Genomic DNA, 16,705 nt, shown 5'->3' on the forward strand with positions numbered 1-16,705 from the left:
GGCTTTGTTTTGCAAGCCACCAGGACCTGACTGGACAAGAACTATGAAAGTACTCACTGAGCTATAGGGATCCGATAGAAATGGTGAAACATTATGCAGTGCTCGGCAAGTACCAGGCAATTCCAGACTTGTAGGACTCGGTAGATGCTTCAGCAAGTGAATGAATTAATCCATCTTTCTCAGTAAACCAAGTATTTAATTTCAAAACTATGTAAAATTTTCAGAAGCCATCCCCTTATATTTAAATAGGTGATAGGTAAATGTCAAACACAACAAGATATAAGTAAACCAAGTACATGATTATAAACTAAACACAATAAGAGCAGAGTTGCCAAAACCAAAACTACAATTATTTGTCATCACAAATGACATATTTTTGTGATGCACACAGTCAAATCCAACTAGTTTACAGCTCAAAGTTCAACTGCGCTTTAAAACAGCAACCATGATATCGGCTGCTAGAAGCTCGAATAACTCGGCTTTTGATTCATTTCTTTGCAATAAAAAGGCCCCACCTCTGCTCACCAGAGGAGCTCCTCGTTAGCTTCTTCTTCCACCCATCAACTATATCATGATAATCTTCCTGAGCATTTGATAACATAAAATCTGTGAGGAAAAAATAAGCACAAGTTGATTTTAAACAGGCAGAAAGGAAAGTGTGACCCACCACTGAAAAGTCATGGATGAAGTTATCCTTGTCTTTCTCAACAGCCTCCAACTCCTTCTGTAACACTTTAATAAACTGCACCATGCAAAATCAAACTCTTTTAGCAGGCAAAACCAATGGAAATGTCATGACTAGAAAAAATATTAATCGAAGCTAATTTTTTCTCACAGACCTGATCTGTCCTATCTTCTGCCAAAACATCAACAAAGCCGGCATCCTTCAGCATCTGTAGTGGACAAAGATAATGGAGTTCTAGGTAATCATAGATAAAACCAATAAGAGAGAAAATAAAGGAAACAAAAGGAGAATCATGATTTAGAATGTCAATAACCTGGCCATAAGCCTCTACATCATGTAAATCATATCCACGTTGCTTAATATACTCCTTGAATTCTGGTGATGGTTCTTTAGGGCTTTTGCAGTAATCAGTGATTAGAACCTTTCCACCTGGCTTCAACCACTTGAAAATTTTTCGAAAAAGTGCAGGCTTATCCTGTGGATAAACACACCCATCTCATTTGAATCAGATGATCACTCATAACCTGGTTGAAGTAGCAGCTACACCAAATTTCAAAGCATTCCGCTGAGGAATATCATGAACTATTGGTTCGATTTTAAGAAGCCATACAAATTATGCAAAAACAATTTAAGTAGTTAGCATGTTGGATCCTGGTAAAGGCATGGCCACTCAACAAATGAACAGGTAAATGCAGGTTCCATGTTAATATGAAAGCTCATTAAGACAGCCACAACCAGGATCAAACAAATTAATAACCATGCATCCATATACCTTCACCGCTTCACTCCAACAAGCACACAAATAAAAAACAGGCTACGCTAGGGCATGATATACTAGTTCATTCATGCATGCATGTGCAAAGATATTGATCCAATATTGCAATGTAAATCAAATACACTGAAGCATGCAGAGAAAATGCATATGCAGATAAAAACTCATGGTATCTCCAAGAAGATCTGAACTAAACCTAAAGAACAGCATATAGGGATGGAAAATGAAAGCAAGATGAAAAACCTATTTTGGCCCAGAAAAAGTAAAGAAATAAATTTTAGGCTCAGAGATATGCCTGTATGTGGAGAATTGTATCTCGGCTGTATATCACATCAAATGTGCCATCAAGATATGCCTTCTTTGTGCAGTCAACCACTTCAAATTCCACACTGCACTTCCAGCCTATTGCATGCTCAAGAGCGAAGGATACCATATTTATGGAAAGATCAATACCCACCACTTCTACGTCATAGTTCTCTGCCATATAAAAGTCACCTCCACCTATGCCACAACCCACATCAAGAACTTTCTGTCCAGGCTTTAGGTCCAATTTTGAGACAAACTCCTTTGTGGTCTCTGTTGGTAAAAGAAATAAAAACTTTTCAGAGACAGCTCATAACAGGTTACAGAAGAAAACAGAAGCATACACTGAAGATGCACAACTACATTATGGAGTAAGTTATAAATGACTTTGTTTCTTGCAAGACTATGGTGAAGTGATAGCAGGGGCATGTTACAGACAGTTTTCAGATAAAATAGCCAACAAAAGCAGCATTCTGCAATAGAAGCAACAGTTCTAATATGTGGTAACTAACCCCATCAGAGACATTTAGCATCCAACTAAATGACTCCTTTAGGAAAGTTAAAAAGTAAATATGAAAAGTCTAAAATCTATGGCATACCTAAAAAAAACCATTAGTGTGCCAAACATGGTGAACAAGAAGCAAGGTTTATGAAATATTAAATGAAACGGGGAAGCATCTAAGCATAGCGGTTGGATTATTAGAGGTAGAATGAAAATTTTACTTGTATGAGGAATATAAAACTGATGGAGGAAGAGAAGTCCTAGCATTAAGGAGAAATCCATGATGCAGGAAAAAGAAGTCTGGGAAAAAGTTTGGGAGGTGAAAGATCTGACTATTTTTGCTGCATTTTAGGAGGTGGGGTTGGAAGAGGAGTTTTGAGGAAAACTATCTAGGGAATAGATATGGTTTTTAGCGGCAACAAGGATCTTGCAAGGGGCCACATAAAACCCAGGTAATTCCTCATGCTACCAAACAACCCTCAAATGACACCTGAATTCTTTCCCTTTATTCAAGGAGGCATGCAGAAGCACTTGGGAAACATGAGCAGCAACATCTGAATAAAATTAAATTGAGTAGGAAAGCAGTTGGAGAAGCAATAAGGAATCATTTAGGTAGAATCAGAACACTTGCAAGGACATTAACCACAGTATTGGTTCTTTTATGTGTTTATTGTTATCAACTTAGTCCTACAACAACAATTTGTCATATTAAAGCCTTCTCTTGTGTATAGGTCAGCCATTCTAGTATGCAATTGAGGGAGATGAAGCTCAGATAGTAGCCTCCAGTGCACATATAATCCCAATCTTCTTTTACCTTCCAGAAGAACCCCTTATATACAACATATTCTTGTAATCTATTTTCTTTGTAATAGCTGCTTCATCTTTCTCTAACATTGTTTTAGCAATTTAGAGTCATGATAAAAAAGAAAGATGTTTAGGGTTCTTGGAGAATTTTTTTCTTGCCTTATTCTTTTGCTGCTTCTGCCTACCCTTATATTTATTATCCTTCTTTAAGTTTCTAAAAGATTCCATTTTGACTGACAATAAAAATCAAGTCAGATACACTTTGGTCAAGATTCTTATGCAGAATCACTGCTAAATATTTTTCATAAAGTTATTAAGATAAACTTTTGCTGCAGAGAAAGTAATTAACTGTAGAAACTTGAACAGATGTCTCATAGGTATGGTGGATGATACAGTTGTTTTCCAAGAGAAAGGTGCAAGGATGAGGTTGGGTCATGTACTCCGCATGCGCACATACTGCAAATGGAGAGACCTACTAAAATGTAACGAAAAAAATGTAAAAATCTATAATATGTGGCAGCACCTTGAAGCATGCAGCACCAGCACCAGCAAGTACCAGCAATTTTCATTTAGAAGTACCACATTGTAAACAATCAAGAATATCCCAATTCTGAAGATTTCAGAAATTACAAAGTGTTCATTGATGGGGAACTCACATTTGAAAAGCAAAATTATTCAAGTTATATAACATACCAATTAAATTACATTGAAAGGTCTACTTACCCAGTCCTCCTGTGCTCACAAAACCTTCCCCAAAAACACGCTCATATCGCAATATGCCGTTATAGTTATACTGCACATTATCTAAAAATCGCTGAAAATCCTTATCCTCAGTTGATCTAACCTTCTGCCAGATCCAGCAAATCTGCATGGTTTAAATTCCCATTTATAAAAAGCAGTTGTTAATCTCCAGTTCAGGGTTAATGTAACTACTCTAAAAGCAAATCAGTTAAAGAGTATGACCTGATTCTGGTTCTTCTTGTTCCGTACATATGCACTGATACATTTGAAGCTGAGGAGGAAGAACTCAAAGGAGCTTCCACCACCATCATGCCAGTGGCATTCTTTGAAAAGCTGTTTAATCAGTGTTAATTGTAAGTTTTATTGCATGTTAACCAGCAGAAGACCCAATAAACATAAGAAACACATACACCTATGTCAATTGCAAAATTAATGTAGCATAAGCCCCAAAGAGATCATGTAATATCCAGCTATATGTAAAACACAGGAATAGCAGTCGAATTTTGAAATAGTAATTCCTCATCCTAATTTACAAAAAAGAATTGTAGATATAACAGAATACAGCAACAAATTTCTTGTTATGTTACCTAAAATGTCAAAAAAAAAGATGAAACAAAAGCAAAAACACAGCAAACTTCACACCGAACTTCTTCTTAGATCATGTAAGTCCAAAACTGTCAAAAAATGTCTAGCAGCAATTTCATTTCTATGATTAATAACAAACAATTACCATAGCATCTTTACATGAATTTCTCATGCAAAAGCATAAAAAACTTTTTCAGCATTTAACACAAATGCCAAAAATGAGTCACAGACAACAGACCTTTGTGTAAAATCGTGGCTCTCTATAATGTGTTGGGTTGGATTTTCGTTTAGAATCTCCTGATTGATGAAAGCATGACTCTCTGAAGAAAATATAGCCACCAACTTTAACCCATTCAATCATTCTTTTTGCCAAGTTCTCAACCTGCAGTAACGAAAAAAAATCAACTAAACTGATGGTCTACAAATGAAATACAACTTATACATCCAGGATCAATGAAACAGATGGCACATATGTAGATAGAAATTTGATTTTTAAGCCCACTAGAAGATTTTTAGTTTGCACTCATCAGATTTTTCAACATCTAGCATTTCTATAATTCTTTTGCATCAATTTAGTAAAAACTGAATAGGATGGCATAAAGGGTTATATTACTTTAAAGGGCTGCGAATCACTAGACTTTTAGTTTGATTTTTTTTTTGTTTACAAGCTTGCAAGTTCAATAAATCTGAAGTTAGATGCTTTAAAATTCATAAAACCCTCCAAAATCTTAAACTAATTTAAAGAACTTCCAACAGTTCATAAAGGTTGACTGATTCTGCTAAAGATCCGAACGTAATAGTGCAAATGAAAATGAAAGCTTCTTCATGTACCTATCCTTCTATACCTAACTTCATAATTGTAACTTGGAAGTGTTTTTGACAGTCATTATCAATGCGAATAAAGTAAAATATGCTCTATATAGGGCTGGGAAACGAGACGGGCAGCTTGTCGTTCGACTTGGCTTGGCTCGGCTGGTGAGAAGTTTGGCTTAGCTCAGAAATTGAGCTCAGCGAGCATGAGCTAGCTTGCTTAGATAAATGAGCCAAGCATGAAGATGGCAAGCTCGGCTGGACTCGGCTCCTTTTACATATTATATTTTACATACCATATATTGTATATGTGTATTATATATATTATGTATTATACATATAGTTTATATATTTATATATTATCAAGCTTTAAAAGAAAACTTAAAGAATAACTTTTTTTACAAAACCAACCAACTTGTGATTGGCTCATAACACCTAAACGAGATAGGAAGACAGAAGGAGATAATCAAGTTAACGTGGTTCGGTCAGAGACCTACATCCACAGTAAATCAATCCACTATCTTGTTCATCGATAGATGGAGTTCCCACTATAGCATTATATCGATACATTCTCATAATCATCTCCTTGACTTAAGGGATGAATATAGAAACAGTTTACATCTGTGATCTTATCAAGAAGATCTCCAATCTTGGTAGGATTTATCCCTTTGGCGCCATTCCTACTTGCCTCATTTGATTCATCAATCCTTAGATCGGTCCTCTTTGGATCTGATTTGGTTCTCATGATGTGGTGAGATCCGGTGCTATTGTCAACAAAACTCCATTCATAATAAGCTTTGGCTCGTGACGAGCTTACGAGACGAGCCCGAGCAGGGGTGTACCTTTAACGAGCTGTCCCTGAAAAGCCCAAGCTTGGCTCCTTTACCAGCCCTAGCGATATAGGTGACTACAAGGCCTATCTGCATACGTCTGCCTAAAATTAGGCAGGGTAAATATATGGTTATCTAGAAGGATGAAGAAATTGACTAATCCACCTACACAACTTCCAGCAAGAATTTTCTGCTTAGTTGGCAAGGGCGAGAAAACAAAGAAAGAGTCTACATCTGTTGTAATGATCCAACCAAAAGTTAGCATCTTAAGACAACATATTTTGTGTTTAACAACTAACAAAACATTTCAAGTCAAGATAGAACAAAGATGCTGCAAATGGTCAGACATACAGGTCATCGCTTCTGGTGCATAATTTAGTTTGATTAGCATCTAAAACTAATAGTAGTATCTATTATCTAAGAACATATTTTTGTGATGGTTCAGGCAGCGCCAACTATGTAGATTTTTTACTGCATGCTAAACATTCCAGCAGATTATTTGTGCAGTAAATGATGCCAGAGGAATCTCCAGAAACTGAAAACTTTTATGGAGATAAAAAACTATGTTTTTCTTTACTGGCTTATTCAGCTGCTAGTTTCAAATGACATTGATAGCATCAGGATAAACCCTAGCTATTCACATTCTAAGGATTTATTTTTGCTCAATGCCATAGTAAAAAAATGTTACTAATCCATTAGACTTCATGACGTGATTATTTTCCCAAAATTTTCCTTTTTATTTTTCAAAATTTAGTATATTATCATTTCTTTATTGCTAACATGAAATTTTAGTGCATCGGCTCCATTGTCATGCCAGGTATTCCACAGTCTTGCATCACCACAGAAAATCATCAAGCTAAAGCAAGACACCCATTAGAAATACATGCAGTCTTCCAGTTATAGCATACAACGGTTGCTTCATTTGTTCCCCAAATGCGCTTTTCCAAGTCTGTCCACATTTTCAGGGCTCAAACCATCCATAGGCATAACCTATATTAGCAAGAACCAAGATTGGCATGAGGCATCAAAGCAAGGGAATGGCTTGTGGTACGCTTTTAGTGGTTTCTCATTACTTAGTATGCTAGATCATAACCATGAAATTTTGTAGAAGAAGCATGTCATTAATCATTTTATTTTCCAGGATAGGGTGCGTGTTTGTTTGCATATGCACAGACACATATACAGAGAGGAAGTTAAAAGGTATGGTTAACCTATCTGTTTTCACTTAATTATCAGTTCAACTTTCTTGTTTCATACAGTTTAATAAAAGATAATTACAGAAATGTTCTATCTTCAAATAAGTATTTAGGTCTAGAGAAAAAATGGAATCAAACCATGTCAAACTTAACGCTCTTCTAGGAAAGAACATCATATTGCACTTTTAAACAATTGAAAAGAATATCCCAACAACCTGGTTATGGGGCACCTGTAACTAGCTTGACATTTCACAGAACAAAATGCAAGAAACATGAACACATAACATTCTGAATCATTTGAAAGACAGTTTGATCAGATTTCTAACAGAACAAATATATAAATAAAAGAGCTGTATATATGACAAAGAAAGCATTTTCTTGCCCAGGCTCTATATAATTAGCAGATCCATTCCTTGCTATTTAATCTATAGCTGAAGTCAGAAGTGATAGAAATCGTGGTTCCCTGTTTCATACACGAGCAGCCGAATGGGAGAGAGAGAAGAGAAAGCTGCAGGATTTTCCCCAAAATGAATCACACGACTGTGGTATTGGGCTTCACGTTAAATACATGCTGTTACAATTACTAGGGTACGAAAATACCCATCATACAAGAAATGTAAATTACAAAATGCCATTAGTGACTTTAATGAACATGTGCTAATTAGAGTGCTAGTTGGATGAACTCAGATTGGGTTTGGATAAGTCGTGTGTACACACTCCTTTTCATCCTCCCTCAAGTTGTACATGGTTTTGAACCATGAACAACTTGCCTTTCAACATCCAGAATCGGTCCTTGATAAGCCTTGGTAAACAAGTCAGCAACTTGATCAGTAGTCCGAACAAATTCTGGTTCAATTTCCTTCTCTTGGACTTTCTGTCTTACAAAATGTTGATCAATTTCAATATGCTTGGCACGACTCTGGTAGATAGGATTGAATGACATGTTAATGGCACTTTGATTGTCACATAGGAGAATACATTTAGATATTGATTCTCCTACTTCTATCAACAAATGTCTAATCCATGTTACTTCAGCTGTAGCAGCTGCCATTGATCTGTATGCAGCTTCTGTGCTTGATCTGGCAATAGCCCTTTGTTTTCTACTGCTCCAAGATACAAGATTTAGGCCAACGAAAATACAATATCGTGACACTGACCTACGCTCATATGGATCTCCTGCCCAGTCTGCATCTGTGTAAACAAGAAGTTCATGCATATGATGTTCATTCATACTCTTTCTGTACAAAAGACCATCTCCAATAGTTCCCTTCAAATATCGAAGAATGCGTTTAACAACTTCCATATGTCCAATACGCGGTTCATGCATAAACTGAGATACCTGATTGACTGAATAGACAATATCAGGGCGAGTAAAAGTGAGATATTGAAGCATCCCCACTATCCTGCGATATCCTGTAGGATCCTCATACAAATCGCCATCTCTAGAACTGAGTTTCTGATGAAGTACACTGGGTGTGCTTAGAGGCTTGCAATCTTTCATACATGCTTTGCTGAGAACATCAATGGTATACTTATGTTGGGTAAGTGTCATGCCTTCAATAGTTTTGTCAACTTCTACTCCAAGAAAATATCATAGTTTACCAAGGTCTTTCATCTTGAACCTGTGGTTCAGAAGTTCTTTGACCTGCTCAATGTGTTCAGCAGAGCTACCTGTAATGATTATGTCATCTACATATATCAATAATAAGGTAATTGTGTCGTTACATTTGAATATGAAAAGTGAATGATCAAGAAGCGAACGACTAAAACCACATTTCTCTATTTCAAGAGAAAAACTGTCAAACCAAGATCGAGAGGCTTGCTTCAAACCATATATAGCTCTCTTTAATCGACACACATATTCTCTGGAGTTCCCTTTCTGCATACCCAGTGGGTTGTTCCATGTACACTTCTTCCTTTAGAGTTCCATGTAAAAATGCATTTTTTACATCCAGTTGACTGATAATCCACTGATGTTCAATAGCCAATGATAGTATGATTCGAATAGTACCCATTTTCACAACCGGACTGAAGGTCTCATCGTAATCTTGTCCTTGCTCCTGGGTGAATCCCTTGGCAACTAGCCTAGCCTTATATCGCTCAATAGTACCATCCGGCATATACTTTATTTTGTACACCCACTTGGACCCAACTACATTTCGATCATGTGGTCTGGGAACAATCTCCCAAGTGACACATTCATGAAGAGCCTCCATTTCTCCATTCATAGCTTCAATCCATCGCTTAGAATTTGCTGCTTGATAGAAAGTTGTGGGCTGATCTTCCTTACCTAGAGAGGTTAAGAAGAGTTGAAAATCCATAGTGAAATTCTCATAACTTACCCATCTATCAATAGGATGTCATGGTCGAGTGGATCTTCTGGGAGCAGAAGAAGAATTCATCTCTTGATTAGATTTAGGAAGAATCCCCTTCTCACGTCGAGAGTAAACAATGCCTTTATACCTTTCGGGAGGCAAGAGTGGATCGGAAATGACACTTTCCTGAGTCGTCTGTACATCATCAGACATGTTTCTCTCATCTCTTTTATTACATTATGAAGGACAAACATCATTAACACTAGAGAAGAGGTCAGAGTTCAACCAGGGGTGATAAACTTCAATTTCAGGAAGGTTGTCAACCTTGTGATCAAAATTCAATTCATCAAATACAACATTCCTGGATATTTTGATATGCTTGCCCACGGGATCATAGCATCTGTACCCTTTATAATCATCAGCATACCCCACAAAACTTCAAGGCCTTATCCTGAAACTTATGTCGCATTGAACTGTCAACATGAACATAACATACACACCCGAATACTCGCAAATCATGATAATTTGGATGAACACCATGTAAGGAAAGGTAGGGTGATTTGTTTTCCAAGATATTCATGGGCAATCGATTTATGATATGAACGGTTGAATGAAAGGCCTCTGCCCAGAAGGTAACTGGAAGGTTACTATCATGCATTATGCTCATGGCACTCTCGACAATATGGTGATGCTTGCGTTCAACAATCTCATTCTGTTGAGGTGTATGAGGACAAGACACCTGCCTACGTATTCCGTTTGTCTGGAGAAATTTAATAAAGTCATTTGAGGAGAATTCACCCCCTCCATCACATTGGAAACAAAGGATATTATCAGAGAATTGATTTTGAACAAAGGAATGAAAATTCTGAAATAACTTGAATGTTTCAGACTTACATTTCATAAAGAAGATCCATGTATACCGAGAATAGCTATCAACAAAAATGAGGTAATACCTGATGCCAGACATGGAGGGAACTGGAGCCGGACCCCAAACATCAGAACAAATAATTTCAAAAGGCTTTGAAGCTCTTTTATTAATAGAATGAAATGGAAGGACATGACTCTTACATTGAAGACAACTAGAGCATTTCTTATCATCAACATTTAAATTTAGACTTGACTTGGGAATAAGACTGCTAGAAACAAGCTTCTCAATAAAACGACTACTACAATGACCCAAACGACCATGCCAAAGATTTGGCTTATTACACTCAGAAAGGCTAAAAACATTTTTAGAAGAAGCTGAAGAAGATGATGATGTGAGCTTCGAAGTGGAAGGATTCTCTTGAAACACGTACATATTCCCTTGTCGCTTTCCTTCAACGAACGTTTCCCTCGTGTGGAGATCCTTGACACGAACAGAAAAAGGAGTAAACTCAACTAAGATAGTGATGTCATCAACAAGCTTAGAGACAGAAACAATATTTTTCTTGATATTCAGAGCATAAATGACATTTGAAAGAGCAAGGGAAGAAGTAGACATAGGTATGACAGAGTTTCCAATGTGGGAAATACAATGGTGAGACCCATCTCCAGTGACTATACTATTTTTACCAGCATAGGGAACACAAGTTAGGAGCTTACCAACATCACCAGTGACATGAGTGGCTGCACCAGAATCAACATACCAAGTGCCCTGATCATTTTGCTTTAAGTTCAATTCAGCTAAAGCAGAGAGTAACAACTCCTTCACTTTATCACTGTTCTTCAATTTATCTGGCCCCTTGCTTGTCTCTGGCCGTTTACCTTTATTTTGAGGATTGAACCAACAATTTGCTTTGATATGCCCCCTTTTATTGCATAGAAAACATGTCGATATTGGTCTTTGCCTTTGCCCACTGGGATGAATATTAGGTGTAGGTAATATTCCATGACTTCCTTGTCCATTTCTTTCTTGACTCCCTCTATCTCGAAAACTATATGTACCACGTCCTCGCCCATATGCAACTCATGTGGCAAGAACAGTGTGTGCTCCACCTTGAGAATGAGTATCTTCAGAAAATCCCTTTAGGGTCATCTCATACTGCAAAAGTTTGGCACGAAGATCTTCAAAAGCAAGTAACTCTGACAAACACAATAAGGAAGTAACCATCATATGATAATCCGATCCCAGCCCACTCAAAGTCTGTTGCACCATATCTTTGTCACTAACTGCACATCCCACGATGGCCAGCTGATCTGTAATGGTCTTCATTTTGTTCAAGTACTCCATGATGGTCATGGAGTCCTTTCTTAACATTTGAAATTCTTTCTTCAAAAATAATATTCTGGCCTGAGAAACTTGAGAATATGTCTGAACCAATCGATGCCATAATTGCATTGCAGAGCAGTCATCTGGAATTGCCACAAGCACTTCCTGTGATAATGTAGAAGTGATGTAGGTAACCAACGCTTGATTTCGCTTCATCTAGGATACATATTCTGGATTTCTGACATAGGTAATAGAAGGATCTCCCTCACCATTCTTTGCTTCTTGTGATACGAACTCTGGAGGAACAGGAACAAAGCCATCCAGATGTCCAGAAAGGTCCTGACTTCTTATGAATGGAATGATTTGTCGCTTCCAAGTTAGAAAATTGGAATTGTTGAGTTTCTTAGGCACGAGTTAACTAAGAAAGTTTGAGGAAAGACCAGACTGAGAGTGAGGAAATGAGTCCATATTCTATCGAAACCAAAAATATAAGAAGAGATAAGAATTAAGAAAATGACTTTACGACAAAGACCCAATTGCAGTTGAGATCTAATGAAAATCAGAATAGAAACTTAATATCAGAAATTCTGCTGCAAGCCTTTTTGAATGATAAAACTGAAGTAGAAAACCAGAACTATTTACCAAGAAACTGTTCTGAATTAGAGTTTCATCAAAGAGACACGTTACTTTAAAATTAACGTGTGTAATTTCAAAATATGAGGGAATATGGATTTATAACTCTGGGATAGAAACAGACAGTGTGAAACAAAGAAGAAGATAGAGAAAGATCAACTAATGTAATATTAGTTAATCAGGACAGCAAGATCTGAATCTGATATGCAATCAACTTGTAAAAGAAAAAATATTTAACGTGACCCTATTCACGCAAAGATCAAATGATGTGAATCTGATCTTGCGTGAGTATTTGTGTTGTTAACATATAAGATCACGTGCAGTGACAAGTCAAAAGGGAGACAAAAATATGCCGGATGATTCAAAGGCAAATATGATAACAGTGAAATATGATAACGTGAAGAAAATAGAGAGGAAACAGTAAAATATGTAGGATGAAGTGAAACAGAAATATGTAGAGAAAGAAACAGGTAGGCTAATGAAAGAAGGTTGTTCAACAAACAGTGAAACAGAAATATGCAGAGAAACAAGTAGGAGAGATGATTCAAAGGCAAGTGAGTGGGAAGAGACTTTACCGGATGAAGGAATAAGATCCTTAAGCTTGAATCTGTAGCTCTGATACCATGATAGAAATCATTGGTATTGGGCTTCACGTTAAATACATGTTGTTACAATTACTAGGGTACGAAAATACCCATCATACAAGAAATGTAAATTACAAAATGCCATTAGTGACTTTAATGAACATGTGCTAATTAGAGTGCTAGTTGGATGAACTCAGATTGGGTTTGGATAAGATCCAAACCCAGTCGTGTGTACACACTCCTTTTCAAGAAGCATCCCATTCCAAAATAAATTAATCTTAGTTTGATAAAGCTTTTGCACATTTAAAAAGATTTTTACGGTCCAATGAAATGCAGATAAAAAATTTTCATGCAAGTGTTAATCATAAATGAAAAAAAAATCATTGAATACCTCTTCATCTGATAGATACATAAGGAGCCAGTTTGAAAAAATCAAGTCAAATGATTCAGGTGCAAACTGGAGCTTCGGAGATGCGACATCAGCACACATAAACTTTACATTCTTAAAATTCCCATTAACACTTTCATTCTGCAAAACAGCAATTCCAAAAACAATTTATTTCTATGAAATCTAGAAAAATTCAAAGAGAAATGATATGATTAAAAATGATGTACCTTCTTAATTACGCTCTCAATAAAGTCTAATGCTGTAACTGATCCAGCCACCTTTGCTAATTCGCCTGTGAAGCGACCGATACCCGCCCCTAGCTCAAGAACAGCCTTTTGCTCAAAATTTGGAAGAAGGGATAACACCTGAATAGAGAAGAACTTGAGCATCTATGAGATAAATAAAAAAAGTAAAAACTCAAATGCACAAAGCATGATGGAAAGGGGAAAAAAGTACACGTTCAAATCATTCTGGAGTGATTTCCCTATATTTTTGAGAATTTGTGATGCATGCATCGGCCTAGTTCAGTATGGGATATTTAACAATGAATTGCAAAAGAAGGCTTGATTGTTCACAACCATCTACTAGGAGATGCATAGATACGCCATACACTTTAATACTTCAAATCAATGTGCATGCAAGACATTAAACCAATTTTCTTAGTATTATGTTCCTTTTCTCCTCTTTTCCATTTTTCTTCTGCATTTTTTATGATTATGATCACATAAACTGTTCAGTAGTATTTAAAACAGTTGAAAATGAAGAATGTACTATCAGGTTCTTATAAAATCAAGTCAAATTCAACGTCCGAAATCAGAAAATAGCCACCAGATCCATCAAACTGGAGACAGCAGTATGAATATTGAGATATAAGAAAGAAAATCCAGAAGAAGCAATAAGCGGAAAGGAAGACCTCAGGCCGTTCTTCTTTGTCAAGATCTGCCGCCTTGGAGTCGAGCATCATCGCCTCGACCGTTAGATCCACCGAGTGCTCGGTCCAATAACTCTTCTGAACCTCTCTTTCGCCTAAACGCAAGAGGAAAACAAAAGAAAGCCAATCAAGCAACTGAAAATGCAAATGCACACACTTCATCGTACTCAGGACACTATAAAGCAATCAATCATGCAACTAAACAAGCAAATGCACACAATTGATCGCACTCAGAACACTATAAAGCCACGGTCAAGCAACTAAACAAGAAAATGCACACAATTAGAACCTAGAATTAAGGAAAAAACCTAGAATTAGAACGGAAAGGGCAAAGTGATCAGGAGAAACAGGAACTGAGCTGCGGCACGATCAAAACTACCTGTTGCGGCCATTCTTAACGGGAATGCCGACGATCGGAAGACGTGAATGATGGGGAAACTTTCAGAAAAATCCGGAGAGGAGCACCGGCCGCCGCTTGAAAAGCAAAGAGTGAGGTAGGAAAAGAAGGAACTATAATCTTCTCTTCTTCTTCTTCGTTTGGGTTCGGGTGCTAACAGCCCTCAATGGCGAGTCGGGATCTGGAGAAGGTTCTGGATCTACAGTTGAACGTCCTCCCTCTCTGCTGCATTTCCCTTTATACAAAAGCGAGGAGGAAGCCAACGCCGTAGCCGAGATTCTGTCTCTCTTTCTCTCCTCTGTGAGAGATCTTAGAGAGGGAGACAGCGAAACTTTTGGCCTTCTTCACCGTAGAAACGAAACGGAAGCCGCGAAGCGGTGGGAAAGAGGGACCCAATGACCATCCAATAGAATCAAGCCACGTAGACAACTTGACAAACAACGTGGATCGCCTGCCACTGGACTGTGGGGCCCACGTTATCGTTGTCCCCGTGTCCTCCACTGGATGGAAGGGAGTCTGTGTGGGGCCCGGCCTTCATGACTTGACAAAAAAAACACATTGTTTTCAGATTACCACCATCCATTGTGCAGGCAGTGGAGCCCACTAAAAGTGATGACGTCATCATTTTTTCATGGACGGTGGTGATTTCAAAATACAAAAATTTGTGTTTTGTTGAATCACCCTGGTCCATCCGAGGCTTATGAAAACCTCTTTTGCACTCACAAAATAGGCTTGACAACATGTTTCATATTACCACTAAAAGTGTTTGAAATAAGCTTAGTAAGTAGCAATAGGTATATATTTTATATCATATAATATTGTTTAGAATGAATTATTGAAGTATTTGGCTTCCAAGAAGTAGATTTAAAAATAAAGTCAGCGTTGTTTCTAGCTTTAAAACAAAACAATGTATTTTTTAATCACTTTCAACCTTAAAACAATGGTTTTTTTTTTATAAACAAGTCAACTTAAACTTTGTTTGTTTAGTTGGAGCTCATTCAAACTCACCACAAGAACTAGCTTAAACATCTCATCTCAACTCTTTTGGCTGGTTTGTCATGTTAGTCCCATGCGGGTATAACTTGCATCTAAAACCAAATACAACCCGTATTAGTCAAACCTAGAGAGTTATATAGGAACTCGAATCCAATTGGGTTTAGTAGTAATAGCCACCCATTTGGGCAAGACCTAGTGTAAGATTTTGAGCTGAATCTCTGACCATAGGCAGGTCAACTTGGTCAGTGAACCTAGTAAAAATAGATTGCCCTAAGCTGCCCCATCTTTGCTTATGGGCCTACCCTGTTAAATATAAGCGGCTAACTCATGATGCATGCATGCCATAATTTGCCTGGGCTGGTCCTTTTAACCCATGCCCTAGCTCTGCCTTTTTTATTGCAATGCCCCGTTGGTTTCGAGATAAGGACCCTTCGATTATAATAATGTGATTAGAGAACCTCCACTAGATTTGAACCTGGGACCCTTGATTATGATAGTCTGACAACTATCCAACTATCTCACTCAATCCCTCATTTTTTTTAGACACAAATTAATTAAGAGAGAAGATAATATGGTCCTCACCATTTTTGTGGTGAAGGAAAATGTTCTTGAAATATAATATTATTTTATCCACCATAAGAATGAAGAATCTTGCATTCTTGAAATTATAAAAGCATATACTTGCATGAATTGAGAACCATATGATTGACATAAATATCTATGGGATGTATTTATATGCATCATTCTTTTGTGATGATTTATGTGAGATTTGCTCTCCGAAGAAAAATATGTGATCATCAAGTTTGAAACTTACAAGTGAATGCTCTTTTTTATGATACTAAAGTTGGGACACTCTTTGACGGACAACAAACTTTTAATTTTTCCCTCATAAGCTCATGAATGGGCAATGTGATATTTATGAAAATTTGTGATTAAATATCAAAACACATGACATGTTATTCGTTAATCAAATTTGTAAGGGATAAGTTGCTCGACAGTTTTGTTAACTATAGTAATTGATGCATGTATTCTCTTGAAAAAG

At 37.2% G+C, this 16,705-nt stretch overlaps 1 protein-coding gene across 2 annotated transcripts; it reads right to left on the reverse strand.

The window, feature by feature from the left end:
- Positions 1 to 181: 181 nt before the first annotated feature.
- Positions 182 to 15,018, reverse strand: LOC149834112 (phosphoethanolamine N-methyltransferase 3-like). Of its 2 annotated transcripts, XM_090009978.1 has the most exons (12): positions 14,650 to 14,798; positions 14,253 to 14,365; positions 13,567 to 13,704; positions 13,343 to 13,480; positions 4,631 to 4,774; positions 4,030 to 4,140; positions 3,790 to 3,931; positions 1,753 to 2,033; positions 999 to 1,160; positions 840 to 893; positions 668 to 742; positions 182 to 583 (listed from the first exon to the last, which is right to left on the reverse strand). In XM_090009978.1, the coding sequence occupies exons 1-12, from the start codon at positions 14,660 to 14,662 to the stop codon at positions 488 to 490; spliced, it is 1,467 nt and encodes a 488-aa protein (XP_089866104.1). In that variant the 5' UTR covers positions 14,663 to 14,798; the 3' UTR covers positions 182 to 487. The 2 variants fall into 2 exon arrangements, with proteins under 2 accessions (XP_089866104.1, XP_089866105.1); XM_090009979.1 differs by lacking the exon at positions 4,631 to 4,774 and having other exon boundaries at positions 14,650 to 15,018.
- Between the last annotated feature and the right edge of the window lie 1,687 nt (positions 15,019 to 16,705).

This window comes from Nuphar pumila, chromosome 6 (genome assembly GCF_984573655.1).
Source record: "Nuphar pumila chromosome 6, dmNupPumi1.hap1.1, whole genome shotgun sequence".
Taxonomy (NCBI): domain Eukaryota; kingdom Viridiplantae; phylum Streptophyta; class Magnoliopsida; order Nymphaeales; family Nymphaeaceae; genus Nuphar; species Nuphar pumila.

Coding starts and splice junctions, on each gene's coding strand:
- LOC149834112 (XM_090009978.1), bottom strand. Junction 2,034..3,789: donor TGTGAGCACAGGAGGACTGG/GTAAGTAGACCT, acceptor TTTTACCAACAG/AGACCACAAAGGAGTTTGTC. Junction 1,161..1,752: donor ATACAATTCTCCACATACAG/GCATATCTCTGA, acceptor GTTTATCCACAG/GATAAGCCTGCACTTTTTCG.